The 26,939-nt window shown below is 41.7% G+C and overlaps 1 protein-coding gene and 2 long non-coding RNA genes across 3 annotated transcripts; 1 reads left to right on the top strand and 2 right to left on the bottom strand.

Moving 5' to 3' along the window:
• The first annotated feature begins 417 nt into the window (after positions 1-417).
• On the top strand, positions 418-6,130 carry YEATS4 (YEATS domain containing 4). Its single transcript, XM_061368055.1, has 7 exons — positions 418-534; positions 705-824; positions 1,546-1,612; positions 1,711-1,805; positions 3,308-3,400; positions 3,478-3,565; positions 5,546-6,130. Exons 1-7 carry the CDS (start codon positions 484-486, stop codon positions 5,713-5,715), a joined length of 684 nt encoding a protein of 227 aa, XP_061224039.1. The 5' UTR covers positions 418-483; the 3' UTR covers positions 5,716-6,130.
• Positions 2,468-26,894, bottom strand: LOC133220172 (uncharacterized). The gene is made up of 3 exons (XR_009727656.1): positions 26,528-26,894; positions 25,838-25,980; positions 2,468-2,849 (listed from the first exon to the last, which is right to left on the bottom strand). It is a non-coding gene; the product is annotated as an uncharacterized LOC133220172 (long non-coding RNA).
• LOC133220170 (uncharacterized) lies at positions 7,370-24,954 on the bottom strand. Its single transcript, XR_009727654.1, has 3 exons — positions 23,687-24,954; positions 22,394-22,478; positions 7,370-8,204 (listed from the first exon to the last, which is right to left on the bottom strand). It is a non-coding gene; the product is annotated as an uncharacterized LOC133220170 (long non-coding RNA).
• Positions 26,895-26,939: the final 45 nt, after the last annotated feature.

Here is a 26,939-nt window from a genome sequence, read left to right as displayed (position 1 = left end):
GATTTCTGGAGCACTCAGCCCACAGTCCCGGAGCTCGGTGCTGCTGCACGGCTATTACCACGCTGCCACCTTTTACCCCTTTCCTCTGTGTTACGCGGGCCTTTCCCTCCCTCTGCACCCGTCTGTCAGCACATACAGAACCCTCCCTGGGACAGCTCCGTTCGCGGAGGACGGCTGCTTCCACCGAGCGCGGCGCCGTGCCTTGGGAATGCGCCGCGATACACCCATGGCCAAGGCTGCGTGAGGACTTGTGAAGTAACGCTACGAGAGCCACAGCACCAAGGCCGCAACCGAGTGCGGGCCCTCCAGCCACCGCCATGTTGCTGACCGCAGCGCGCCATGCCCCGCCCGCGCCCCGCCGCGGCGCCATGACGGCAGCGCGCCGCCGGAAGCGGCTGGGGCAGCGGTGCCGGGCGGAGCTGGCGGGGCCTGGCGGGAGCGGCGCGCGGGCGGCGGCTGCGGGCGGCGCCCCCCCGGGGCAATATGTTCAAGAGAATGGCCGAGTTCGGGCCTGACTCCGGGGGACGCGTGAAGGTGCGGTCCCGGACCCGGACCCGGACCCCGACCCCGCGGGGAGCTCCGCGGGCGGGAGGAGCCGAGGGGCGGGGCGGGAGCGGCTCCGTGCGGATGCGGCCCGAGTCGGGTTACGGGCGCGTGTCGGAACGTGTCCCTTGTGGTTTATTCCTGGTTTTGCGCTTCTTAAGGGCGTCACCATCGTGAAGCCGATCGTGTACGGAAACGTGGCGCGGTACTTCGGGAAGAAGAGGGAAGAAGATGGGCACACTCACCAGTGGACGGTGTACGTGAAGCCTTACCGAAACGAGGTGAGGCGCGACCGGGGGACAGCTCCTACCCCGCCTAAGCCGAGCCCCGCGTTGGGAATTGGGCGTTTAAAAAGCCGGCCTATGAGGACAGGGGACAAAGTAGTGACAGACCCGCCACCCGGCAGTAGTCTGTGGATTTACTGCCCGACTTTCGTACTTAAAGTCAGAAGAAATCCTGTGTTTGTCAGAAGAAGCAACAGGCCTGGAGGACGGGTGGGTGGAGTGAGTGAGGTGCTGGAGCAGGTCCAGAAAAGGGCAGTAGAGATGGTGCAGGGCCTGGAGCACAAGTCTGATGAGGAACGGCTGAGGCACCTGGGGGGTCCAGTCTGGAGAATGCTCACGGGGGGACCTTACCGCTCTCTGCAAGTATTTGAAAGGAGGATAGAGTGATGCGAGGTTGGTCTTTTCTCCCAAGTGATAAGAGGTAATGTCCTCAGGCCGCACCAGGGGAGATTTAGAGTGGATATTATGAAAAAATTATTCACAGTGAGGGTGCTCAGGCAGTGGAACAGGCTGCCCAGGGCAGTGTGGAATCACCATCCCTGGAAGTATAGGTGAGGCCCCCAGTGCCTTGGTTCAGTGGTGGTCTTTAACAGTGCTGGGATAAAGGTTGGAGTTGATAACCTGAAGGGTCTTGTCCAGCCTGGTTGATTCTGTGGATGATGACCAGTAGTTTGGTGTGCTGTGTAAATCACTGGGAATGACAGCGTTTCTGTTTTAGGATATGTCAGCCTATGTGAAAAAAATCCAGTTCAAGTTGCACGAGAGCTATGGGAACCCCTTGAGAGGTGGGTCTTGCACCTGGCCTGTTCCTACAACTGGGATTTTGACAAATTACACTGGGAAGCTTTTACCCATATTAACACTTCTGCGATTCCTTCTGCAGTTGTTACCAAACCACCATATGAAATCACCGAAACAGGCTGGGGTGAATTTGAGATCATCATTAAGATATTTTTCATTGATCCAAATGAAAGGCCTGTAAGTACAATGAACTTCTATCAATGCTTAATTTGCTGTGGTGGTGTGAAGCTGAGCTGTGGGATGGATATTGCTGTTCAAAATAAGCCCCATTAGTCACGGAATTAATAGAGCCTGTGCCTGTAGGAGATGCATTGAAAAACTGTCCATGTTTTCCTGTTTCTGTGCTTTATTTACTGTTGCATTTGTGATATCTGCTCTGCCTGTGCTTGGCTTCTCTGACATTTGCTAATACGTGACCACGTGTTGTACCTTACCTGGCTTGAGCACATACTAAGGATTTTTCTTCCATGTAGGTTCCTAGTTCTAGGATATTTGAATTATTTTATCTTCTTTTTTTTGTTCTTGGTCTTAGCAGACTGGGTCAAAACCAGTCAGAAAACAGCCAAGGTACTATGCTGGCAGTAGTCTTTCCTAACAAAGACAGGATAAGGCACATCTCTAGTTGAATAAATCACTGGAATGAATTTCTTCCTTCCCATTCTTCCCATCCCGCGTTTTCGGTGTATCTTGCAGGTTTGCTTGTCTTAGGCTTAGGTAGGAAACTCAGTTACATATTTTAGGGGAAGGGGTTGTTTTATTTCTGGAAGGACTAAGTTCATTCTGCCGTGATCCTTTTGCTTTAGCCATTTTTTGCCAGATGAGGCGCAAACTGTTAAGTTTTTCTTAAATACAGATAATTGGTAATAGACTAGAAGGGGTTTCCTGTGCCATCGTGCTCAGCAGCATCCTGACTTGTGGTATTAATTCCATTCACAGCTTGACCAAGCTGTCCTAAAGTTGGTTGGGTGTGGTTTTAATTTGCTGTTGTTGGTGGAAGGCTGTTTCAGTGCCTGTCAGGTTCTTCCTTTCCAGGAGGTACCAGTCAGAGTCAGGTGTCACTCTCTTCCCCAGCCATTCACAAGCATGTTCATGGAAGGGAAGAACTCTGTGTCCCCTTCCCAGGGCATGGTCCAAGTGGTCAGTGGTTCCTCAGGGATAGGCAGAAGGCTTCCATTCCTCACCGGCTTCTGCCATTCACAGTGCTGTAATGGAAGAGTAATGCTGCAAAGAGAAACTTCAGTGAGAAGCTCTTCACAGTCCCCTCCTGGTGCTTTTCTTTCACAAGAAGGGTTGACACAGTCACAGAAAGCACTCTAATTGGGAGAGTTGGGTTGAAGGAAACCATCTGTTCGGAAATGTTTAAGAGAAGGTGTTCTTCATAGTTTTTCTACACTGATCCTAAAATACTTGCCCAGGCATTTTTAAAGTATCATTAAAATATTTTAAAATCATCATATTAAAGTATTTTAAAGTAACTCTGGGTAGTTGGTGTGTTTTAACGATTCATATTAAACTTTAGTAATTATTCTAAAGTTAAATGACATTTATTGTTGTGTTCCTGAAAGATTTTTAAATCCTATACAATTGTTCAGTAAGAACAAATACTGCTTGTTGATATCCAGAAGATGACTTGTATTTCTCTACAGTTGTCAATCTCATAAACTTCTGTCTTTGTACAGGTAACCTTGTATCACTTGCTGAAGCTTTTCCAGTCTGATACCAATGCCATCCTGGGAAAGAAAACTGTAGTTTCTGAATTCTATGATGAAATGGTATGGAAGTTTTCAACATAATCCTTACTTTGTTTTGAAGAGCATTAGTGATACCATGTATTTCTCTCCTTCATTAGATATTTCAAGATCCTACTGCAATGATGCAACAGCTGTTAACAACGTCTCGTCAACTAACGTTAGGTGCTTATAAGCATGAAACAGAGTGTAAGTTGAAAACAACACTTTAATCTTAGAAACGGACAATAGTTGGTTTTGCTTTTAGTGTTGTTCTTTTTTCTGGGCTGTAACAGTACAGTGGTCTTGGATGCTGCTACAAAAGGGTGGTTTTGTGTTAAATTATCTTTGACTTTTGCAAAGATATTAATGCTTATTTAAAAACTGTTAAGATTTTTCTGGTCCGTGTACCTGCTGGAAAAACACAACTCAGGGATTACTCACTATGAACATGTTGGCATGATCTACATTCACTTTAACATCTTTGAAATGAGTTAAACCAGATAATAAATCAAGGTCGCTGTGCATGGTACAGTTGTGTTTAGCTCATCTAGATATTAACTGCATGCAAAGATCATGCTTTATGCACTGAAATACAGAACATTTGGTACTGTTAGAGTCAAAGCAGCAACCCTTTGGGACTAGAGTAGTGTCTTGAAAGCTCTACCTTTTTCCCTTCTAATTCTTAAGTGTAGGTAATTTCATAACATGCTTCTTAAGTATAGCTTAGTGTTCTTTGAGTTCTTTAATCTGTCTTTAAAACTAAAACAGAATACTAAGGGAATTGAAGAAAGGAAATTAAAACATAGTAATTCATAAACTAGGATGTACTTAGTGAAGAGTTCTGTTCTGAATGTTTGGATTTCATCTCTTTAGTACTCAGAAAGCAAATGTAATACTTATTGAACCCAAACCATACCTTGTTATTACAAATTCTAATGCCAGCATAGGCTGGCTCAACACGCCTCTGGCTCATCTGCATGTTCCCCTGACAGCACATGTTACTGGGTGTTTTTGGGCAGTCAGTGTCTGGAGCCAAGAACAGCCATCAGTTTGGAGCTCTACAAAGTTCAGGTTCCCATCTGCCTGATGTCTGTTTGGGTGTGTGGACTTGTGAGCTACTTGTATTTTTACATCTGTTTAGCCTGTCTTGAAGTGGATTTTCCTTATGTTGCATGTTGTTGCGGTTTATGTGTAGAAGATCTTTAATAAGGAAGTACTGTCCAAATTTAAACTTTCCTCACTTAAAATTTCTGGATGTTTCTCCTGAGAGTAGATAGACATTTTACTGGGGTTTTTGTGGTATATATTCCCTCAAAATGTGCTACTGAAGCAGGTAAAAATTAAGTTGTTTGGGTTTTTTTGCCATGATCCAGGATTATGTAATGTCTGGGATAGGAAGGGATATCCATGGCCTCCCTGGTATATTGGCTTTGCCAGCTTTGTCCAAAAACTTGTGCATGAGCAAATTAAAAGTAACATCTCAGCAAAGCAGATCGAGATGTTCTAATGTCAGATACTCATTACAGCAGTGGCAGCACAACTAAGTGTTTTAGATACATAAACTCCAGTAAGGCAGAGAGAGAAAGTGGTTACAGTACATGGAAAAGGAGTCACAGGATGGCTGGAGAAGGGACCTCTGGAGGTCATCTGCTCCCTCCACCCTGCCCAAGCAGGGCCACCTACAGGTGTGGGTCCTACAGGGCCGCCTACTGTGTCCAGATGGCTTTTAAATATGTCCATGGATGGAGACTCCACAACCTACCTGAAGCAGCCTGTACCAATGCTTGGTTGAAAAAGTGTTTCCTGGTGTTCAGATGGAGCCTCCTGTGTTTCAGTTTGTGTCCATGGCCTCATGTCCTGGCACTGGGCACCACATACAAATTATTTGTAACTCTCTGCAATCTCCCATTTATTTGCTGGTACCATGTCAGGTTTTTTGATATTTTTCCCACTTAATCTTTAGAAAGCTCTGGAAAATGATTTATGATTTAGTGAATTATATAACTCCATCCACACAACTGATTGGCTGAATGAGGCCCAGCAATATAATTTATTTATAAAATACATTAAAATACATTTTTTCCAGGACACCCCATCCAAATTGAATCTGTTGCAAATTAAAAAGAAAACATGATCACAACTTTTCATGGTACTCACAGTGTTCATTTTTCTTTGTCGCCACCACAGTTGCAGATCTTGAAGTGAAAACCAGGGAAAAGCTGGAAGCTGCCAAAAAGAAAACTAGTTTTGAAATTGCTGAGCTTAAAGAGAGACTGAAAGCAAGTCGTGAAACCATCAACTGTTTAAAGAGTGAGATCAGAAAACTTGAAGAAGATGATCAGTCTAAGGATATGTGACAAGCATTGACTTGATACAAGAGCCTATACTGAAAGTGGAAGGACTTCTTTAATCATGACATTGTATATGTTCCCTTCAGTTCTGTAACAGACTACACAGATGTCACTTGCAGGTGATTGAAGTGCATGACTTGACTTCATAAATGGAAGAAGAAGGTATCCTTGGTTTGTAGGTAAAATCTGTGGGTACTCAACAGTTTATTTCAAGTAGAAGGTGTCTTGGAGACCAGGCTACTTGTTTGGTTTTGTTTGTTTTTAAACTGCATTTGAGTGGTATATGAAAACTTTATATTAAATCTCGTATTAGTTCAATGTGATTTCACAAAATGCCGGTGTTTACTTTTTTACTTGGTTTTGTACTGATGGTTTAGAGATGCATCTTTAATGCTAAAATAAAATATGTGGTTTTTTAGTATGTTTTTTGTCTCTGTGCAGTTGTGGGCTTCACGAACAGCTGTAAACAGCATGCTCTGATTTAAGGCAGCCATTGAAATAATAATGGTATGCAAGTTGCTTAAGTCTGATTACAGTGATTTGTGCATGTTTGTCTGGTATCAGCACAGTGAAGACAGCACTTTAAATAACACTTAATCTGCAGTAAGAGTTTCTAGCCGGGCATCTGCGTTAGTACATACAAATGCAGCAGTTATGCAAGTTACGATCAGAAGCAGGAAATTGTTCCTGTCCTGTTTTGTAGAACTTTGGTTAATATTTGCACTGTAATGCTGCCAGTGCATCACACATTGTCTCTGCCACTCCTTCCTCCTCACGCTCTTCTGCTCCAGACTGGAGTCCTTCCCTTGGGTCCCCCACAAACTTCTCCAGTGTGAGTCCTTGAACAGGCTGCAGTTCTTCACACACTGCTCCAGTGTGGGTCCCTTCCATGGGGTGCAGCCCTTCAGGAACAGACTGCTGCAGTGTGGGCTCCTCTCCCCACGGGGCCACAGGTCCTGCCAGGAGCCTGCTCCAGCGCAGGCTTCCCACAGGGTCACAGCCTCCTTTGGGCACCCCCCTGCTCTGGCATGGGGCCCTCCCAGGGCTGCAGGTGGAGATCTGCTCCACCATGGAGCTCCATGGGCTACAGGGGCACAGCTGCCTCATCATGGGCTGCACCACAGGCTGCAGGGGAATCTCTGCTCTGGCACCTGGAGCATCTCCTGCCCTTTGTCTGCACTGACCTGCCTGTCTGCAGAGCTGTTGCTCTCACATACTTATTTTGCCTGTAACATCTGCATGTTTGGGTTTTTTTTCCTTTTATACAGGTAAAATAGCTGAACAGGGATGGTGCTACCTCAGGGTTTGAAAAGGCTTGGGAGCCTTTTCTACAGCTTCAAGATGCCATGTTGCAGTTTTCTCTGCATTAGAGATTCAAACATCCCACATTCGCTTTCCTGTAGAAAACAATACTATCAATGCCTTGAAAACAAAGTACACATTTCTTTGTATTTGAAACAATTTTAATTGGCTTTTACCATGGCTTGGTAAAGGTTTAGAACTGAAACAGTTTAAACAATATGTAGACTTCAATTTTTCGTTAAGAAAACAGCTGTTAAAACTTGGCATATTTAGCTATTAGATACATGTATGCACATAGATTGGGGAGCAGCTTGTGCCAGTGTGTCCACTCAGAGCCTTCTGCAAATCCCAGATTTTCTGCCTACCTAACTGGTTTGGTTTACTGATTCAGGAGCCAATTTCATTTCAAGCAGCAGCTGAAGAAGAATGTTGGGCAATTTCAGTACAGTAGAATGTGCCATTGTCAGAGCTGGCCTCTGAAAATAAGACTCGTGTGGGCCAAGGTGTATTATACATTCTCCATGTGTAATGTCACACATTTCACGTTTTTTTAGTGAAAAGTAAAATCATCCATACCATTTTCTTTGATGATACCTTATTATCCAAAGGGTTTATTCAGCTGCTTCGTTATCTTTGACAGTCATCCGTAGCAGATATTTAAGGAACAAAATAGTAGGGTTAGTGTGAAGTGAGTTCAGGTGTCTTCTCTTAGGTTCTTGCAGATTTATTCCATTTTCTGAGGAGATTTTTAAGGTCCATTTGTGCATGGTGAAACCAAAACAGGAATGGAAAGCACAGGTTTCATGGTACTAGGTTATATGCAACATTATTGTCTTTGTATTTAACAGTTAAAATAATACTGATGTAGAGTAAATTAGATGGAATATTGAAGAGGTTTGCAAAAGCTGTGACTAACAAAAACAGGTCTGCTGCAACAGGCTTGAACTGACCAAAAGGGAACAGTGATACCTTTTGAATCCAACATTTTCATAACAGTTTAAAGTATTCTTTTTCTTTACATATTTTAAACATTCCGTAAACAGCCTAGTATTCAGCGTCACAGAAGAAATGATCCTGGACCCACTGTTAGTAGCTGTTCACATGCTAGGCCAGTGATGTAATTTGTACTTGTGGTTAGCTGGGGGTTTTCTCCTTCAACTTCTTGTATTTCTTTTTCCTCCCTTTTGTGCTCTCTGTAAAGATCATACAAGAGTCACTAGTTTTCCCCATCAATAGTAAGGCAAGAAAATAGTACTAACATCTGTTTGTGCTCAGCAGTTACTGTTGGTAGAAAGCAGGAAGAATATCTTCTGCTTTATGCAGTTCCTTCTTATGTTCTGTGCTTTCATTAGAAAGCAACTTTTTTTCAGATGTCCTGGGAAAAGTTAATGAGAATTAAGCAGTTTAGAATATCGGCTTAAGAATAACTGGAAAAACCCCACCTCCCTGCATTTCACAAGTAAAGCTATAGCTAGCTACCTTCTCTCCATGCAAGTGCCTCGTTCTCAGTTAATAGACAGGTCCAAACATAACCTATGTGCTCTGTTATTACAAGAGATGCTGATCCAAGCGCCTGAGATAGTATGTGTACACAGTGAATGTACAATATAGAGTTGAACTTCTAGAGCATATCATTTTCAAAGTTCCTAGAACTGAAACAGTGGGGCACCAAACACACAGTTGTGTTTGACCTCCATTGCCCTGAAGAAAAACCCAAACGCTACATTCTACTTTTGGCAGCCATTCGAAGAAGTTATTCCAGGCAGGGGTGCTCACTTATACGCTAGCTGTTTATTCTGCTCAGACTGACTTTAGACTGTGGTTTCACCCAGAGTTACAACAGTGAAACACAGATGTATTTCCATTTGGTTTGCAAAGGAAAGGAAAAACAACAAACCAGCCCTCACTGTGCTATAGGTACACTTTGATCATCACTGAATTGCACAGTAATTTTTCCAGTTGCCCACACTGGAGCTTTAGACCCCACTTGAAACAACCCTTTCATAGGTAAAGATAAAACATGGTTTATCTCAGTTTCTATGCTTAATGTGATCAATGCTGCCAATGAGGAATGTTTCCTTCAAGTATCAAACATACAGAAGTGGTAGTGTCATTGCCACTTCCACTATACAGCCTTGGGGTTTTAAGTATTTTGCTCAGACACGCTAATAGTCATCACAGTAATTTCAGACCCTGCCTGCTTACTCACTTACTGCTCAGTATTATTTATTGCTAGTCCTTTTTTTATGTAGCTCCACCTCATACAACTTTATTCCTTTGCCTTTGGGTTTGGCACGCTGTACCTTACAGACTGTGAAGCTGTGTAAGGGAGGTTTCTCATCAAAAGTGTCATTACTGACAGGAGATGTGTCAATACACTGGATTCAAAGATCTATTTGAGAATGTTTGTGGTTATAAGAGGTGGGATTGGAAGGAACATTAAGTGACCCTGTTCCTTTTCTTTCTAGACAGATTCTGGTAATAACACCAACCTAAGGACGCTTTTGCTGCTTATGCTTTTAATCCATATTAAATACATCAATGTTTGTTTGCTTCTTAATAGGAATACAGATTTAAGAGCAATTCAGGTTGTTTTCAGACATGAGGTTGTTTTCCAAACACCAGGTGGCAGGGATGTCCAAAGTATTCTCCAGTCTCAACAGCATTTTAGCTACTGGTATTTTGGAAGATTGGTGTTATCTTTGGTGCCCTCATTTGCTTTGAGACTTGATCATCTGATTAGAGAAGGTGTATTTGTAGTTTGTCCAGCAGCCTTGTGAGCAAATCAAACGTGCTGTGCCAGGAAACAAAAGAAGTGTGAATATTTGTGATTTTTATTCACTTGGGCAAGGGAAGCAGCTTTAAAAATACGAATCTGTGGGGCTGGTTTCACGTTGGTTGTTTTTTGCTCTTTCAGGCCACGATTGCATGACAATATGAATGAACAAAACATAACTTAGGGGCTGGACTGTATACTTGCTTGCACTCAACTGCAGGTGCAAAATGGCAGGATTTTCCGTAAGTAAAAGTAATCCCTTTTTTAAGCTTCGTGTTGATAGAGTACATAAGCTTCTTTGCTTAATGAACACTATGAATGAACCTTTGGCTTCCAAGCATGGTGAAACGTTTAATTTTCCCAAATACAGTAGGGAAGAACATCTCAGCTTAAGTAAGGAAAGAAGAGAGTTTGGGTTAATTTTTAACATTCATCTACAATACATTTATACTATTTCCATTTTAAAATGTTTTAAGCTGGAACAGGAAATCATTTAAGTTTCTAGTGAAAGGCTGGCCGATGCAAACAGCCAATGCACATCTGAAATTAAGATTTACATTTCAGTTTTCTTAGGAAAAAAACCTCTCCAATGCCTAGTGATTAAGCCATAAAAAGAACTCATTAGCATTGGAAAATGCAGTATTTGTCCTACTCTCTCCTTCATAATTACTACACTTTTGAAGGTGTTCATGTGTTAAATGAGTGGCTGGCACTTATTCCCACAGTTGTCAGAATTCGGTACCTTAGGAGAGAAACAAATTCCATCTGATCTACTGGCTTCTGCTTTGCCAATACTTCCCCCTGAAGGGATCGATAGGTTTTTTTCCCCCAGTGCCTAATTCTACAATGTCTGGCAAATCTCACTTTTTCCTACTCTAAAATTCAGCCTTATTTCAAATAATGTATTTTATTTAACCTCTGATCTATAATGTTATTCAAATGCATGGGTTTCATATAAACACACTTCTAAAGCTTTTCAGTGAAACATTCTTTATTCATAGGAGCAGTAAAAGAAGACGTATGGCTAAAAAGGTCTTCTTCTTCACCTGCTGAATTGATCAGACAAAACAGCACTTCAGTTTAATGACTCCGGACAAAAGATCTGAAATCATTTCACAGTGAAATCATATTTTCTAAGCTTGCATCTTTAAGCACTAGCATGATGGATAAATATAGGTATTAAGAGGTGGCAAAAATCAACAAGGTTTATGCCTCTATGCATATAATCTTGTTCCAGGGTGAGTTTTTGGAGTACGAATAGTGCTGTAGCTGTTCCATGGCCTGAGTCTGATGAACGTAGCAGGGCCAGAATGTGGCTCCCTCTTCCTGTCTGTATTTATTAAAGCAAGAATTAATCCAAGTCATTTTTATCACTGTCCTGATACAAGTGAAACTATGTCCCACTTAAAGCTCCGCTCAGGTCCTAAGCCACCTGAACTCTGAGTAGATAATATGGAGAATCTTGAAAATATAGGTTTGAGGCGCTTGTGTTAACTTCTGGAGTTACTCCTTGTTTCTGTATGTTAAGTCTACGTTAGTAGTTAAAGCATTCACTCCATAAGCTAAATAATCCTGAAGAAGACTGAACCTATATCTCACGGTTTTAGATGTTCTTAACCATGAGGTCATAAAAGTACTCTCTACTGCTGCTGTTCACAGTGAGCTGCAGACAGTCAGCTCTGCAAGACTTATTAATTAGAGTACTGGAGAATACAAATTCAGTGCTTTTCTTGAACCTGAATAACGCCACCACCTCAGAAAAGGGTTAGATCCTTACTAAATGAACATACCTAAATTAGATGGGTTAACTTCCTATTACCTTCAGAAGCCATGGACCTTTTAAGTAGAACAAATCTATATATTGGACAAATTTGAACTGATTTCTTCCTGCTCCAGGTTGACCACATTTGCATGATGAGGCAAGAAACAGCATAGGAACTTAGACTGGACTCCACTGCTCTCCTAACACAGTGTTTGGAAATGATTAAAGCACCTGCTGCTTTGCACAGCTTTGCGGTTGCTCTGAGTCTTCCTTTTTTTAGCCCTTATCAGCAACACCCAGGAACTGCAGTGTTATATGAACATGGGCATTGCCCTGGATCATGACAGAATGTCGTGGGCAAGGGTAAAACATTTAGTATCCACCCAGCTGTGAGGCCTGCAAGCCAGCATATGGTGACTCCTCTTGGGTAGTAGTTTGTACTCTTTGAGCATCTCATTACTGACCAGTCTGCTAATCCTGCTTCATGCTGGATTCATTCTACAGGATTTAACAGCCATGAGACTGCAATTTCAAAGAGCTCATACAGTCTAGCTGAATTTAGAATAGAATCATAGATTAGTTTGGGTTTGAAAGGACCTGAAGATCATCAAGTTCCAACCCCCTGCCATGGGCAGGGACACCTCACACTAAACCATATCACTCAAGGCTCTGTCTAACCTAGCCTTTAGGTGCCAGGGATGGAGCATTTCCAGCTTCCCTGTGCAACCCATTCCAGTGCCTCACCACCCTAGCAGGAAAGAATTTCCTCCTTATATCCAATCTAAACTTCCCCTGTTTAAGTTTTAACCCATTACCGCTTGTCCTATCACTACAGTCCCTAATGAAGAGTCCATCCCCAGTATCCCTATAGGTCCCCCTTAGATACTGGAAGGCTGCTATGAGGTCTCCACGCAGCCTTCTCTTCTCCAGGCTGAACAGCCCCAACTTTCTCAGCCGATCTTCATATGGGAGGTGCTCCAGCCCCCTTATCATCCTCGTGGCCCTCCTCTGGACTTGTTCCAACAGTTCCATGTCCTTTTTATGTTGAGGACACCAGAACTGCACACAATACTCCAAGTGAGGTCTCACAAGAGCAGAGTAGAGGGGCAGGATCACCTCCTTCGACCTGCTGGTCACACTCCTTTTGATGCAGCCCAGGATACAGTTGTCTTTCTGGGCTGCGAGCGCACACTGAAGCTGGCTCATGTTCATTTTCTCATCGACCAGCACCCCCAAGTCCTTCTCCACAGGGCTGCTCTGAATCTCTTCTCTGCCCAGCCTGTAGCTGTGACTGGGATTGCTCCCACCCAGGTGTAGGACCTTGCACTTGGCATGGTTAAACTTCATGAGGTTGGCATCATCCCACCTCACAAGTGTGTCAGGGTCCCTCTGGATGGCATTCCTTCCCTCCAGCTTATCAACCAAACCACACAGCTTGGTGTCATTGGCAAACTTGCTGAGGGTGCACTCAATCCCACTGTCCATGTCACTGACAAAGATGTTGAACAAGACCGGTCCCAACACTGATCCTTAAGAGACACCACTCGTTACTGGTCTCCAGCTGGACATTGAGCCATTGACCACAACTCTTTGTGTGCAGCCATCCAGCCAGTTCTTTATCCACCGAGTGGTCCATCCATCAAATTGATGTCTCTCCAATTTAGAGACAAGGATGTTGTGTGGGACAGTGTCGAACGCTTTGCACAAGTCCAGGTAGATGACATCAACTGCTCTACTCCTGTCCATCAGTTCTGTAGCCCCATCATAGAAGGCCACCAAATTGGTCAGGCAGGATTTCCCCTTAGTGAAGCCATGCTGGCTGTCACCAAGCACCTTGTTGTTTTTCATGTGCCTTAGCATGCCTTCCAGGAGAATCTGCTTCAAGATTTTGCCAGGCACAGAGGTGAGACTGACTGGGCTGTAGTTCCCTGGGTTTTCAAATTGCCTGGAATTTAAAATAAACTGTGCTGTAAGTTTTGCTTGCTTTTTATTAATAAACAGTGAGTCCGAGTTTTGTATATTTGCTGAGAATAGAGAGAAGACACTTCTTTTAAGGCTGTGAATTCTTTCTGGTTTTTCTTTCCCCCTCAAGAATAAAAGGTAGAAACAAAGTCATTACTGTAAAGATGATGAAATTCATTTGTATGGGGTTTCAGTGTTACAGGGTGACATAGTATGTGTGTGGAAAATGGAAAAGCAGTAAAACTTTTCATGGTTTCATTGCCTGAGAAGTTAAATTTTATTAAAGTTTGTTCATAGTCTAATCTGACCATGTCCATGCACAAGGCTGTTGATATTGGTTAGTGGCCTGTGTCACCTCTGCACTATCTTGTGTAAAAATACCCCTTAAAAACCAAAACTCTGTTGCTGAAACTCTACTGTACTGTCCCTGAACAATAAATAAAATTTTAGAATCTACAGTATTTTAATAACAGTAACATTTTGCAAACTGCATCTCATGCTAAATCACTACATCAGACACTTGTTACCATTACAGTTTTGTTGGAATTTCTGCCTAAAAAAACCCCACCACCAAATAAATCAAGTCAGTTACATGAGTGCATTCCAATCTCTTTACTGCTCTGTAGTCATACCTGTTTTTTGAGGGCTGACTGTGGTTTACTGCACTTGGAGTAGAACTGCATCCAAACTAACTTCAGTAAGAGATTTTGTAATTGTGAAGCACAACTGGATTTGAAATAACATTCTCATGATCAAAGATTCTCAGAAGCTTTTGTAGTAATTGCAGAATAACAACTATATAAAATGTGTTTGCTTCTCATATTTAAATTAAGCATAAAGATAAAATGCATGAGAGGGTTATTAAATGAACATACAGATACTTCATCTGATAAGACCAAAGCAATAGAGTGGGATTTTAATTTAGGCATTTGACTGACTTTGTCTAAGAAAAATGTTTTTGAAGTAATGCTGGCCTTGTTCCATAATATCTGAGAAGTTCACTCAGTTGTGGATTGCTCCACAGAGATATTCCCTTCAATGCTGATGTATTATTATTTATATTGTATCCTGAGAATACTGTACATGTGAAATGCACAGGCAGAGTTCCAGGCCTGAAGGCCTTCAATCTAAATGGGCAATATAGGATGGGTGGTAAAATAAATTGCAGTTCTTTACTTGAAATGTAAGCAAAGTCTTTCAGCTCTAAAATTATACCCTTGATCCACTTTGAACTGAAGAAGCATTCAGTACAGTTCTCATCCTGTGGCAACACAACTCAGTCTGACTACACTGGCTAAGCAAAGCGACTGCTGTCTATGGGTTTCACCATCTTTAACAAAATAGGTTTCTTTTAAAAATTAGTATTCCTGGAAGTCATTTACATGAAATTTTTTCTTATGGTTTTAGAAAAGGAGAGATGCAAGTAAGACTTGAGCCAAAATACTCTGTAAATCTCCCATTTGTATCAAAAAGACTGATTTGAAGGTTGGAGCGGGCATGCAGTCCTTTGGTACGGGACTAAGTAGCTTTGGGAAGCAAACCTAAACCCCCGAACTCTAAGCATCTTGCTTCATTACTTTGACAAAATATGCCTGTGCCCAACGACTGTGAATGAAGAACAAAAGAACCAAATACTTCAGGCTTCTTCACAGAGGTATGCACTGACAAGTGGATACGCAGGATACGCAGCCTGCCCTGAGCACTAACACAAAGAGCAACTATTTGAACATCTTTGGAAAGGCCAAAAGTAGGACAGAGAGAGAAGAGAAAACGTCAAAGATCATCCATGGTCCACAGTTACCAGTTTTGTTCTGTCATAATGAAGCTCTCTTCACAAGGGGGCTAAAGCTTTCTTAGCAGTGGAATAAACATCCCCAGGAGTCAAAACCTCAGAAACATCAACTTTCCTCCCTTCATCTTGATAATCTCATTCTTTGGGGTTTCTTTAACATAAATACAAGCCAAGCAAAAATGTTCCGTTGTCTCTCTCTCCTCCTGCTAAGAGGCAGTATGGAGAAACAAAGACAACTGGGACAAATACCTCTCTATAGCAGAGTTGGCTAGTCCCACCTGAATCAAACAGCTTTGGAAAAAAATCCATAAGCAGGACTTCCTTCAGACTCTTGCCCTTATTTGTTTCTGCATGAGAGATTAATGTTGGTATATATTCTAATTCTGTCCCTTATTTGGCTTGAAATATATCCTCTTACATGTAATTGAAGGGAAATCTAATTATTTCTGCTTAAAATAATTATTGCTTAAAATACCATTAAATTAACAAGTCTGCTTTTATTTCCCTTGTTTCAAGCAATTATGTAGTTTGCTTCTACTAGCTTTATGTGTGAATTTAGGGAGTCCTAAAAGTGAGAAACAATATACTGGCTGCAAAATGAGGCACTGTAAAAGCAGCTTTATATTCCATTACCAATAGGTCTGCCTTGCCATACTCCATCTTCCCTTCTTCTGTGCCTTTTCTGAAGGAACATACCCAAAGTTATCTCACAGACTTTTATGTGGGATGTCTCAGCTTTGATTTTAAAAGTCATTTTTTCAAGGACTGGAGTAGTTTCTCACCTTGGATGGCCCTTTACCCTCACTTAACAGTTCCTGCCTACATGGTAAGAAGGTTCTTGCTTTCCTGAAGAAACCCACTCCTTATACACTGGCTAGAAATAAAAAATCCCTGGCGTTTATGTTTTTCTTCTCTTAAAATGTCAGGCTATGATACATACTTCAGCAGCAGCTTCATAAACTGAGCCCCCCCCCCAAGCAGGCATGAGACCCTTCAAGAGATGGGTAGGTGATACTTTTCACAGCCCTCTGATTTTCATCTGTCTGTATAAATCATGCCAGTCAGTTATTCATTCACGGCTAGATGTGATTTTGGAGTATGTGGGACAAAGGCACATGAATGAAGGAGAGCAAAGCCTGCTGTACCACTGCTCAGAACTGTTGATCTTGCACTTTCTTTGTCCACTCCTTTCACTAACAAATTATGATTAAGAGGAAGGAAAGAAGAGTAATCCTGGTGGTGTGAGCTTAGGCTCCCTCTGCAGATTTACTGCTGAGCAGGCAGAGTTGTTTTGGAAGACAGAAAGAGTGTGTGTTTCACTGCTCTTCAATGTGACACTTTGACTTCTTCAGAGAAGCTTTTACTTCTTGCATACTCACCCAGAGGAGCTGCAGAAGATCACTGTCAGTCCAATTTACTTCATTATTTACATCAAGGTTAATTTGAAGTAATGTATTTTATCTTTTCTACTCCAGATAGGAAAAACACTAGATGAAAACAAACACCATTATATTTTATTTTGCTAAGTCAGATCTATCCCTGCTGGGAGAAAAAAATCCAGGTTGCAATTTTAAATGTTCTTTAAACATTCTTCCTGAGCACCTAAAAGCTGTTTCTTCTTGAAAAAGACAGGGTCTCTCTCTCATTGCCCAGGACACAGTAACTTGTGTGTTAGAGAAAGGAGTTTCAGAAGGGCAGATACATAACTCTGGCATGTAATGTCGATTAGAAGTTGATGTTAAAGATCATTTCCTAAAGACAATTCAGTCATTCTGCCAATCACAATGTCCCTTAGTTATGCAAACAACCAAGTGGAGCAGTGATTATCTGCCTATGCCAGTGCAGGTTTTTCCACCACTGCTCACTGCACATTTTTGTGAAGGTACTTGATGTTCCTATAGGCACCAGGTCCCCTCAGAGTCCTTTTAACAATCTGTGAACATGAAAAATGTTTACTTAAATGTAGCCCTGGAACCTGGGATGACTAATCCACCCATTCACGAGAACCATCAAAAAGATACTTGGAAGGCTTTATAGAAAACATTCTCTAAGTAAGTCATTTAGTAAGCTGATGGCAAAATACATACCACTAACAGCTGTTGTAGTAAAAGCCTAGATCAACTTGCCAGTTTTCTTTTCTCACTGTCTCAGCTCCTGTATGTTGCCACGTAGCAGGACATATTCTTGTAAGGGTGCAGGCCCAAGGAAAAAGTAGTGTTATTTTTAACATTTCCTCTCTAGTAGTCTCCATTCGTAACTTACAACATATTCTGTGACAAGACTGAGAAAAACATTGATTGATTTAAATCTGCCTTAATTTTTTTACCGAAGGCAAAACCTCCACACACTGGTGCTTAATCACACTTTGCATCGTGTACAAGCATGCAGTTTTCCATACAAATTCCATAAGGTGTTTAATCTGCTATTGCAAAAATACTTATTTGCATACAATCACACCCTGCTGTGGTTTTAAATGTTTTCTCAGAATACATTTTGAGCCTATTATCTTAACCTCACTGCCTTTCTACCCACATATAGACTAGCAGACATGCAAACCCTTTAATTTTTATTCAGGCCTGACTGTAATTAAGTTGAAGTGCATTTGTTCTTTAAAAGTATAGGACTCAGCTTATTCCATAAGTGCTGCTGGTAAGTACACTGTTGTTAAGTTGCTGAGCTGTAGCAAGGTTTGCAGCTTATTATAGGAGAAAACAGTGATGGGCAGTTTGGGATATTCTGGTAGTCTGAAACGTTTGTTCATGCCATGCATGCCAGCTGTTGAACAGAAGCAGTCAGTCAGGACAGCACTATCTTATCTTTCAAAAAATCTTACCCCAAATACCAAGAAATCCTGACCCTGGTTAGAGAAATCAGGGTGAAGAGCATCTTTCTATTGGCTTTCTTGCTGGAAACAGGTTTGATCCTGAGTTCTGCAGAGAATACGCACTCACAAACAGATTGGGTGACATGGCAGCACATGCTATGCTAGGTATACTCTTCCCCATCAGTGTCTGCCAAACTAATTATATATCATTTGTTTAAAGGAGACATTAGAAGTAAAACACAAACACTGTAAGCATGGATAACAGTACCTTTACTGACCTGTGCTACAGCTGCACCCTGACAAACAAGTCCTCTTCTTGATGTGTTTTTACAAAGCATTTCTATGACTACTGTCAAGCCACTTAGAAAGTACCTTTGCTGACTCTTGGATTTTCTTTATGGCAAATATAAAATGTCTTGTCCCCGTATGTTCTTGCACTGAACTTTAGTATATATTTATTAAACCAAACCCACTATATTCCACTTCTATGAAAAACTATACCATATGAAATAATGTATAGTTAGGGCGCAAACAAATAGTAAGAACCTATCTTAAGAGGACGGAACTAAGTAGGTTGCAATGGGCCTTGGGAGGCCACCTGGGACCACCTACTGCTCAAAGCAGGGCCAGTTAGAAAAGATTGCTCAGGACCACATCTAGTCAAGCTCTGAGTATGTACCAGGAAAGTCACACAACCTTCCTGGGCAACTTTTTCCAATATTTTACCACCTTCATTATATAAATAAATAAATAAATATATACATAAATAAATAAATACATCTCTCTGCATCTAAGCAAGATTTCCCATGTTTCAACATGTGTCCATTCCCTTTTGGCCTACCACTGTGCAACTCTGACAAGAATCTGACTTGTCCTTCCATGCACACAACAGCAGTAAGATCTTTCCTTAGCCGCCCCCTTAAGGCTGAACAATATCAGTTCTCTCAATCTTCTATAATATACCATTTTTTCCAGTCCCCTGACCATCTTGGTGTTTCTCTCCTGTACTAGTTGCAAAGCAGACATACTGTATCAGACTCCACAGGTATGCCTAACTTGCTTCTCAACTTAATGACCAGGACTACACAGTCAGGAGGAAAGTATAAAGAACAACTCAGGTATAGCACAATCCTTTTTCATATACAGAATTTTCAGTAAAGCGTTGGTTAGTGAAAATCTGAACTAAAGGCCACTGTATTATGTTCCATTTACTAGTTGCTAATGCTCCACCTCTCTTTTGAATTTAGTCCCTTTTTTAAAGTAATTACAGTTTTAGATTCCACATTTCTGGAAGCAGGGAGGTCCACACTTTAGTTCTGCAGCATCTGAAAAAAAAAAAAGATTACTTTTTGGTTGGTTTTAACCTGCTGTCAATTACTTTCTACAAAAAGTGCATGAGAGTTCCCTACCTCCTCTCCACAAGCCACCAGTTTATATAATTCAAATACCTTGCCTCCATCATTGAAGCATTGTTAATTTTGTTTTTTTTTCAAACTGAAAAATCCAGGTGTAGTCAAGTGTAGAACAGAAACTGTTCTCTCTGTTTTATTATTCTTTGCTACCTTTACCTTCTTTCTGACCTGGAAAACCAGCTTCATACTGTTGTCTAAATGTGGCCATACAACTGGTGTACACAAGGATGTCACAATGCTTTCTGCTCCATTCTGTCTTACTTTTCTAATAATTCCTGGTATTTTTTACTTGGAACCAGAATTTAAGTTTCCAAACAATTACCTATAGAGGCTCTAAGAACTTCTTTTGCTGTAACAGCATATGTAGAACTTACCACTAGGCTCATACAATTAAGATTGGTTTTGCCTGTAGGCATTATTTTACAGCTATTGAGACTGAATTTCAACTTCTAGCTGCTGCTCAGCAGAATGTAATCCTCTTGAAACTCCTTGCTGTCAGCTTTGTACTCCACTACTGTAAAGGATTTTGCATCAGCAGCAAACTGTGCTGTTTCCTTACTCAGTCTCTTTCCAACACAATTTCTGAAAATGCTAACTAGTGCAGGTCCCAGCATGAATCCCTGTGGGAGTCCAATCGTAACTCTCCTGCGGTGTAAAAAATGACTATTGCTACCCGTTAACCCTTATCCTTCAGCTAGGGAAGCCAGAAGACACAAGACAGGCTTTCTTCGTAACCTCTGACAGCTCATGTCCTTTTGCAGCACTGGTGAAGGACTGTGCCAGAAGCTCTTTTGAAATCATGGCAATGAATGCATCACCCTGGCTTATCAGTTTGTTGATTTTGTCAAACAACTTCATAATTATGACAAGGCTTCTCTATCTACAAAAACCCATGTTGATTTTTCCATAGTCTGACGTATTTGTCTGTATGCTGAAGCCTCACCCCAGATGTCAGTGATTTCTCTTGTGACCTGAGACAACTCTTGGTGACTGCACGAGCAAAAGGACTCAGATGCTGAAAATGAATACTTCTGATCATTAAAGCCAAAATGACTGTCTTCAAAATTCTCATCCAGTTGTTTTCCAACTATGGAGATGCCTACATTCCATAAATTCTTATTTCAGTGAGGTTCCCAAAACATCTCTGACTGCTTGTACTGAGTTTGCAAGGCAAGGTTTTGGTAGTGGGGGTCTACAAGGGTGGCTTCTGTGAGAAGCTGATAGAAGCATCCCCATGTCCAACAAAGCCAGTGCCAGCCGGCTACAAGATGGGCCCACCACTGGCCAAGGCCGAGCCATTCAGTGAAGGTGGTAGTGCCTTTGGGATAACAGAGTTAAGAAGGAGGAAAAAAATGTTAATTCTGTGTTCACAGACAGAGGATAAAACCAAACCCAGGTCCTCCTCAAGCTGAGTTTCAGGGTTTCTAATCACTGAACTATAGAAGAAGGAAAGGATGGTATCTCCTATCCCTTAAATATTTGCATTACGTATAAAGGGGCCTCCTTACGTCTAAACATGACCTCTTTCTAAACATTAAAAAGTTTACTAACTCCAAGCAGAGCAAGCAGCTCCTTCCAACTCAGTGTTGATGATGCTGAGAAACACACTTGTAAGTTTTGCAGCTGTACTTCGTCATCTGATTTGCCTCTGCACTGAAATACCTCCCATGTAGTTGTGTTGGCAAAATGAACTATTTGCCTGTGTCCTGGTTATAAGTTTGTGACATGGACCTAACATAATACTTCTGAATTAGCACCACAGTGGTTGATGCAAAGGCACATAGTCCATCTGCCAATTTTCCAATAGCATGAGCAGTAATACCCGCTCATGGGACACAACTGACACCATCCCAGCATCTTACAAGATTCTTTACCACTAATCCCTGGTCACTGTAACTTCAGTCACATAAATGGCATGGGCTTTTCACAGTGTACAGTATAGCCAGCTTGTTTCTCCACTTGCTTCCATCAAGGATCATATAGGAAACCTGAGCAGAGAACTAGCTGTGACTGAGTTCACCTACCAGCAAGGTTTTTCAGTGTTAACTGCCACAAATCTGAGCAGTGCAGTACTGACACCCTCTGCAGACATAATCCACACTCCCTTGAAAGTATAATGAAACCATATTTCTTCTCTTGTAAAAGAAACACAGAAATAATTCCATTAATGTTAACGAAGTATCACCTAGCACAATGACAAATGCCCTAAGAATACCTAAGTATTTATTCATTGAATGAATAAATAAATAAGGCAAAGGGCACTTGCTGCATGCAGAGATTTAAAATAACCAGCTGCTTTCTCCTGTAAGAGTCATCTATTCTGTGTCCTGAATGAGGAAGGGGGGAAACAGAAAAATAGTGTATGATAGGCTACTTAATTCTATCCTACTTTGTGCCCACAAGCGAGTCAAAATTACAGTTGCACATGTTGCCTGATTCTTAGAAGTCTGCCATTGTGACAACGCTCTTTGAACAGTTTTGTACAGTCAAGTGTGTGCAGTCCTGAGGCCCTAAAACTCTGAAATACAAACGGGTGAAGTAAGGACATAGCAGCAATCTTCACTTGGAATTTCCTTGCTTTTGTCAGCTGATGTCAGATCTTGAACGTTATTGCAACACACTGTAGCTTTTTTTTTTTTTTTTGCATTTAATTAGATTTACATCCCACTTGGTTACCACAGGCTAGTTGGAAGCAGACGTGTACGTTCCACAGTCAGCACATGGACACTCCTCCTGGGAAACAGCCAGCAAGAAGTTCCAGGAACTGCAAGTGGCAACCTTTGTTAGAGGAATGAAAACATACCAATTTGGTTAAGGAGAACATCCAATTGTGAGGAGAAGTGAATTAGAATACATGGGAGACTCAAAAGGCAGCTTCACTTGCAGTGATGTTTTCCAGGCTTTCAATATTCACATGGTAAGGACCAAGCACCTAGTATCTCAAGAATACATAGTATCTCAGACAGCAAGCTTAAAATGAGGTCAGAGAAAACACCTAAGTTTAAAATTCTGGTTTTGGCAGCTTATTGTATTATCTTTAAAAGTCTGCTGACCAACTGCCACAGAGACAAGTATCTGCCCTTCACAGGTCAGTACTTAGAGCTCATGGATGCTTTAACCACATCAGTGGTATATTTGTACATGAACAAAACAATTTGTACAACTGAGGGAAACCAAATTACAATATGAACAGCCACCTGAGGAATTCCTGGATGACCAGGTCTGCTCCATTTTTCCCTGAATACCACAGGAACAAGAGGATAAGGTCTGTCATATTTCAGCAATCATTTCAGGGAAAGTTTCACTATGTGAATTACAATGTCCAGCAGCAAAACACCTCCATTTGCTATTGAACATATATTTCCCACTTTTAACTGAAATGATGACGACCTAACTAACAATGACAGTACTCTAAGTATTGAACTACTGGTTTAAATTATTGGCTCAATCTTCTGGGTTTGTTGTTTTTTTTAAAGGTTTTGTTATAGTGTCAAAAGGATTTTGGAAAGGCAGGGGGGGAGGGTATCAGAATAAAATTACACTCTAGGTAGCCACTTACAGCAGAGAAAGAGGGTGAGCTTCTGTACCACATTTCAACCAGAAACATGCTTTCGATGCTGAGTCATACACGCTGTGAGACAGTGTTACTGACACCTATAGCTGGGTTAGGTGGTGCCTATAGCATATCAAAGGCCTTCTTTATTACAAGACAATGTGACTGCAAAGTTCTGTGATTTGTCATGAGGCTGTTGCTATGGTTTTGTTTTTAACAGAAACTGTTTACTCTCCTATGTTTACTTCAAGAATAGAATTTATAGTTGAAACATGAAGGATCTTAATCAGTATCCATCTCTGAAAATACATCCAGGCTTCATGCTGGGGAATACACACCTCATACTGATCAGAAAATACTTCCCTGATGAGAAGACAAACTACACATGAAATGGGATAAATTCCAAAGTTCGGGGGAAGAAGAAATGTAACTCCTTCACTTCATACCTTTGAGAAGTTTGTTGCCACAAATCTCTAAGCAACACATGGAACTGCAGAAATACAGTGCAGAATTTGGCAGTCTATTCCCAAAGAGTCCCCTTTTTGTCAGGCCCAGGCATTAAAAAGAAAGAATACAAGATAAATAAGGGAGCACTTTATTAACCAGACGAATCTGCTGTTAAAATATTGTATGGTACTGGACTGCTCTCTTCTTTCCAGAATTGAACGCTGCCTAAATCGGTGTAGGTTACAGGCAAAAGCACTTGACCTGCTGAGCCCAAACTTCATGATAAAGCTCACCACAAAATGTTGGTACTGCCTGGTAAGAATTCTGGAGCTGGAACACAAGGGGTCTGTGAACTGACACTGAAATATGTTTTACAATGAAATGGGAACTTCTGGAAATACAAGCCACAGGATATCTGACACAGCTCAATTCTATTTCCTTTTCAATGACTCCTTACAAAGTATTTATATGACCTGCTAATTTTTAAATCAAAAGGATGGGTTAAACTGAAAACTTTCACTTGGGGTAAAAGTTTCATTATTAATAAAGTAGTTAATTCTAAATAGTGCTAAAATTTAATACCTTTAAGATGAACGTTTAACCATGAAATGGTTTACCCACCAGTTATGAATCAGAGAACAATGAAATGTATGGTTACTTTTGATGCCTCAGAAAAGCCATGCATTTAGCATACCCAGTAGCCACTGCATAAGACCACATAAGAAATGCCCAGGCAAACAAATTGAAACATTTAGCTACTAAAATAATGATTGTACAAATGTTAGCTACGGGCTAACCACTATAGAAAAGCTTTAAAGGTGTCAGCAGCAATTTTAATTTTTAAAAAGAAAGAGTATGAGCTATAGTGAAACAACAGAGGAGGTCTCTGACTTCAAAGTTGATCTGAAGAATGTTTAGGAAAATCTAACAGAGCTGAAGATGCCATCAAAGGACTTAAAGCAATCTAAGTTCATAATGTGCAGAAGTTTGCAAACATATGCAATCTTTGAAAGACTAGTAATCGATGCAGCATCTGGACGAGCTGCAGTAATCCCATTTTGGGATGACAAAAACAATAGTAGATATGACCAGGAACCAGTATGTCTTGGATCCAAAACATCTATGAAGTGAAAAAGAGAAGGAACTGTGTGGAGACCTCATAGCAGCCTTCCAGTATCTGAAAGGGTCCTATAAGGATGCTGGGGAGGGACTCTTCATTAGGGACTGTAGTGATAGGACAAGGGGTAATGGGTTAAAACTTAAACAGGGGAAGTTTAGATTGGATATAAGGAGGTAGTTCTTGACTGTAAGGGTGGTGAGGCGCTGGAATGGGTTGCCCAGGGAAGTTGTGAATGCTCCATCCCTGGCAGTGTTCAAGGCCGGGTTGGACAGAGCCTTGGGTGACATGGTTTAGTGTGAGGGTTAGGGTTAGGGGGGTGGAACTTGGTGATATTAAGGTGATTTCCAACACTGTTCTATGATTCTATGTGACCAGTCAGAAATTCTCAGCACGAATGAGATGTGGTAAGGTCTTAAGAAGACAGAAAACCACCTGGAGAAAGAGCCACAGAGAACAGCAAAGTTCCTGAAGCATCTAAATCCAAAATTGGTCTGTCAGTAAATCTGAGTGACCTGGGTAAGAAAACAGGTAAATGGTAAAGACAACCAATTTGGCAGGTGAACAAAACCAGCACTTTACCTTTGATGAAGACAGTGAACTTGACTGTTGAAGAGGCACTATGCTATCCAAATTTAATACAAATCCTGACATATAAACCCTGCCATTCACATGAGCTGGTGAAGCCATAGTGAGAGCTAGAGGGAGTATAAAAAGAAATAAATGACCCATCAGAATAGACATTTGTAGACTTTGTTCCTTGCTCATCCAGACGCTGCTGAGGCAGCTGTAGAAAAATTGCAAGGTACAAAATACTTAGCTGGATGTGGACTCACAGATCAACAACTGAAGCCAAGCAAACTTCAAGGCAAGTCTGCATAACAGACAACCTGAAGGTCACAAAGAATCCTGCAGATGTCTTAAGAGCAGGTCATTGCTTTGCAACCCACTGATATGTTACACTTATGGGACATGAGCATATACAGTATGTTAGATGACAGGGTTTGCTACGTGTCTTCACTTATTACGTGACTCAGCTATAGGAAAATCCCATTTGCTCTGTTTTACCCATCTAGCTCTCTAAGCACTGACTCACACACAGAGAAGCCAAGAGCTGCAATGGTACAAATGTTAAACCACAGTTGTGTGCTTTCTCCTCTTTTCCTTCTAGATATTATCACCTTTCTAGCATGTACATCTGAAGAAAATCTCTGCATGGACTTCAGCTTCTCCAGCTCTCATGCAACCTACAGATTAAATTAACGTTGGAGTACTGGAGTACTGTCATCCATGTGCTTCTGCCGCTTCTGCCATGAAGCAGTAACTGTCAATGGAAGGGAAGGGTCAGCAACTGTCAGAGCAAGATTCTTCTTTCTCTCTGTTAAAGACTTTAAATAACTGAAACACAGTCAAAACATGAGTTGTACAACCTCTGTGAAAGTAAGATACATAGATCAGTTCTGTGAAGTAACTGGGCACTTGGTATTATTTGGTGGAGAGGTCAGAAGTTAGAGCAAGGCCAAAGAAGCCAGTCAGCAAAAGGGAAACATATGCAGCATGGTCTGAAACAAAGCTGATGAGAGCTTTGTGCAGGCTGCTGGCTGCTCTAACCACAAGCAATGTTTTTGGTTTGTGTGTGTACTGGGACAGTAATTACACATTCAAGATTAATTGTAGATTACAAGGTCTTCTGGCCCAGGACCTGTTACATGTATTGGTCTGTCAACAGGTGACATACGAGATGACACGTGGGTAGTCACATAAAAACAAATGTGCGGTGCTTTTTTGAGCTGGCTAACAGGAACGTTCAGTGCTTCCACAAAGCTGCACAACACACAGGTGATGCACCTTCCTCTCATTATTCTTCTTACCCAATTTCTTCCTGTTGTATCTTTGGTTTTAACTGATACACTGTCCACTCTGCTTTCAGTTGCATCTAGTGCGCTTCATGAAAACAGAACAACTTCAACGGCTGTCGACGAGTTACCGTATCAAGTGCCGCAAACACCGTTGCATCGTGTACAGCGCAACTGACAGCGCTGTCTCGCCAGAAATTCAAACCAAACCAACTGACCCAATTCTGTCCAGAGCTGTGCGCGCAGTTACACCTTTAATTCTCTATTTATTTTTACCTGAGAAGCCAATAAGACCCGCTCCGTGGCCACCTCCCTCCCGGCTCACCCCTGCACCGCTCTGAGGCGCGCTTTCCACCGAGTGCCGCTTACCCGGGCACAGCCCCTGCCGCCTACCGCGCCCCCTGGGGCCGTGGCCGATGCGGGTGAC

This window comes from Neopsephotus bourkii, unplaced genomic scaffold, assembly GCF_033783945.1.
Source record: "Neopsephotus bourkii isolate Nb327-2 ecotype Australia unplaced genomic scaffold, CSIRO-AGI_Nbou_v1 NB_1423, whole genome shotgun sequence".
Classification (NCBI taxonomy): Eukaryota; Metazoa; Chordata; class Aves; order Psittaciformes; family Psittacidae; genus Neopsephotus; species Neopsephotus bourkii.
This window is presented reverse-complemented; position numbering and strand designations above follow the sequence as displayed.

Coding starts and splice junctions, on each gene's coding strand:
- YEATS4 (XM_061368055.1), top strand. CDS start 484: ATGTTCAAGAGAATGGCCGAGTTCGGGCCTGACTCCGGGGGACGCGTG. Junction 3,401..3,477: donor CTGAATTCTATGATGAAATG/GTATGGAAGTTT, acceptor CTCCTTCATTAG/ATATTTCAAGATCCTACTGC. Junction 3,566..5,545: donor TTATAAGCATGAAACAGAGT/GTAAGTTGAAAA, acceptor TCGCCACCACAG/TTGCAGATCTTGAAGTGAAA.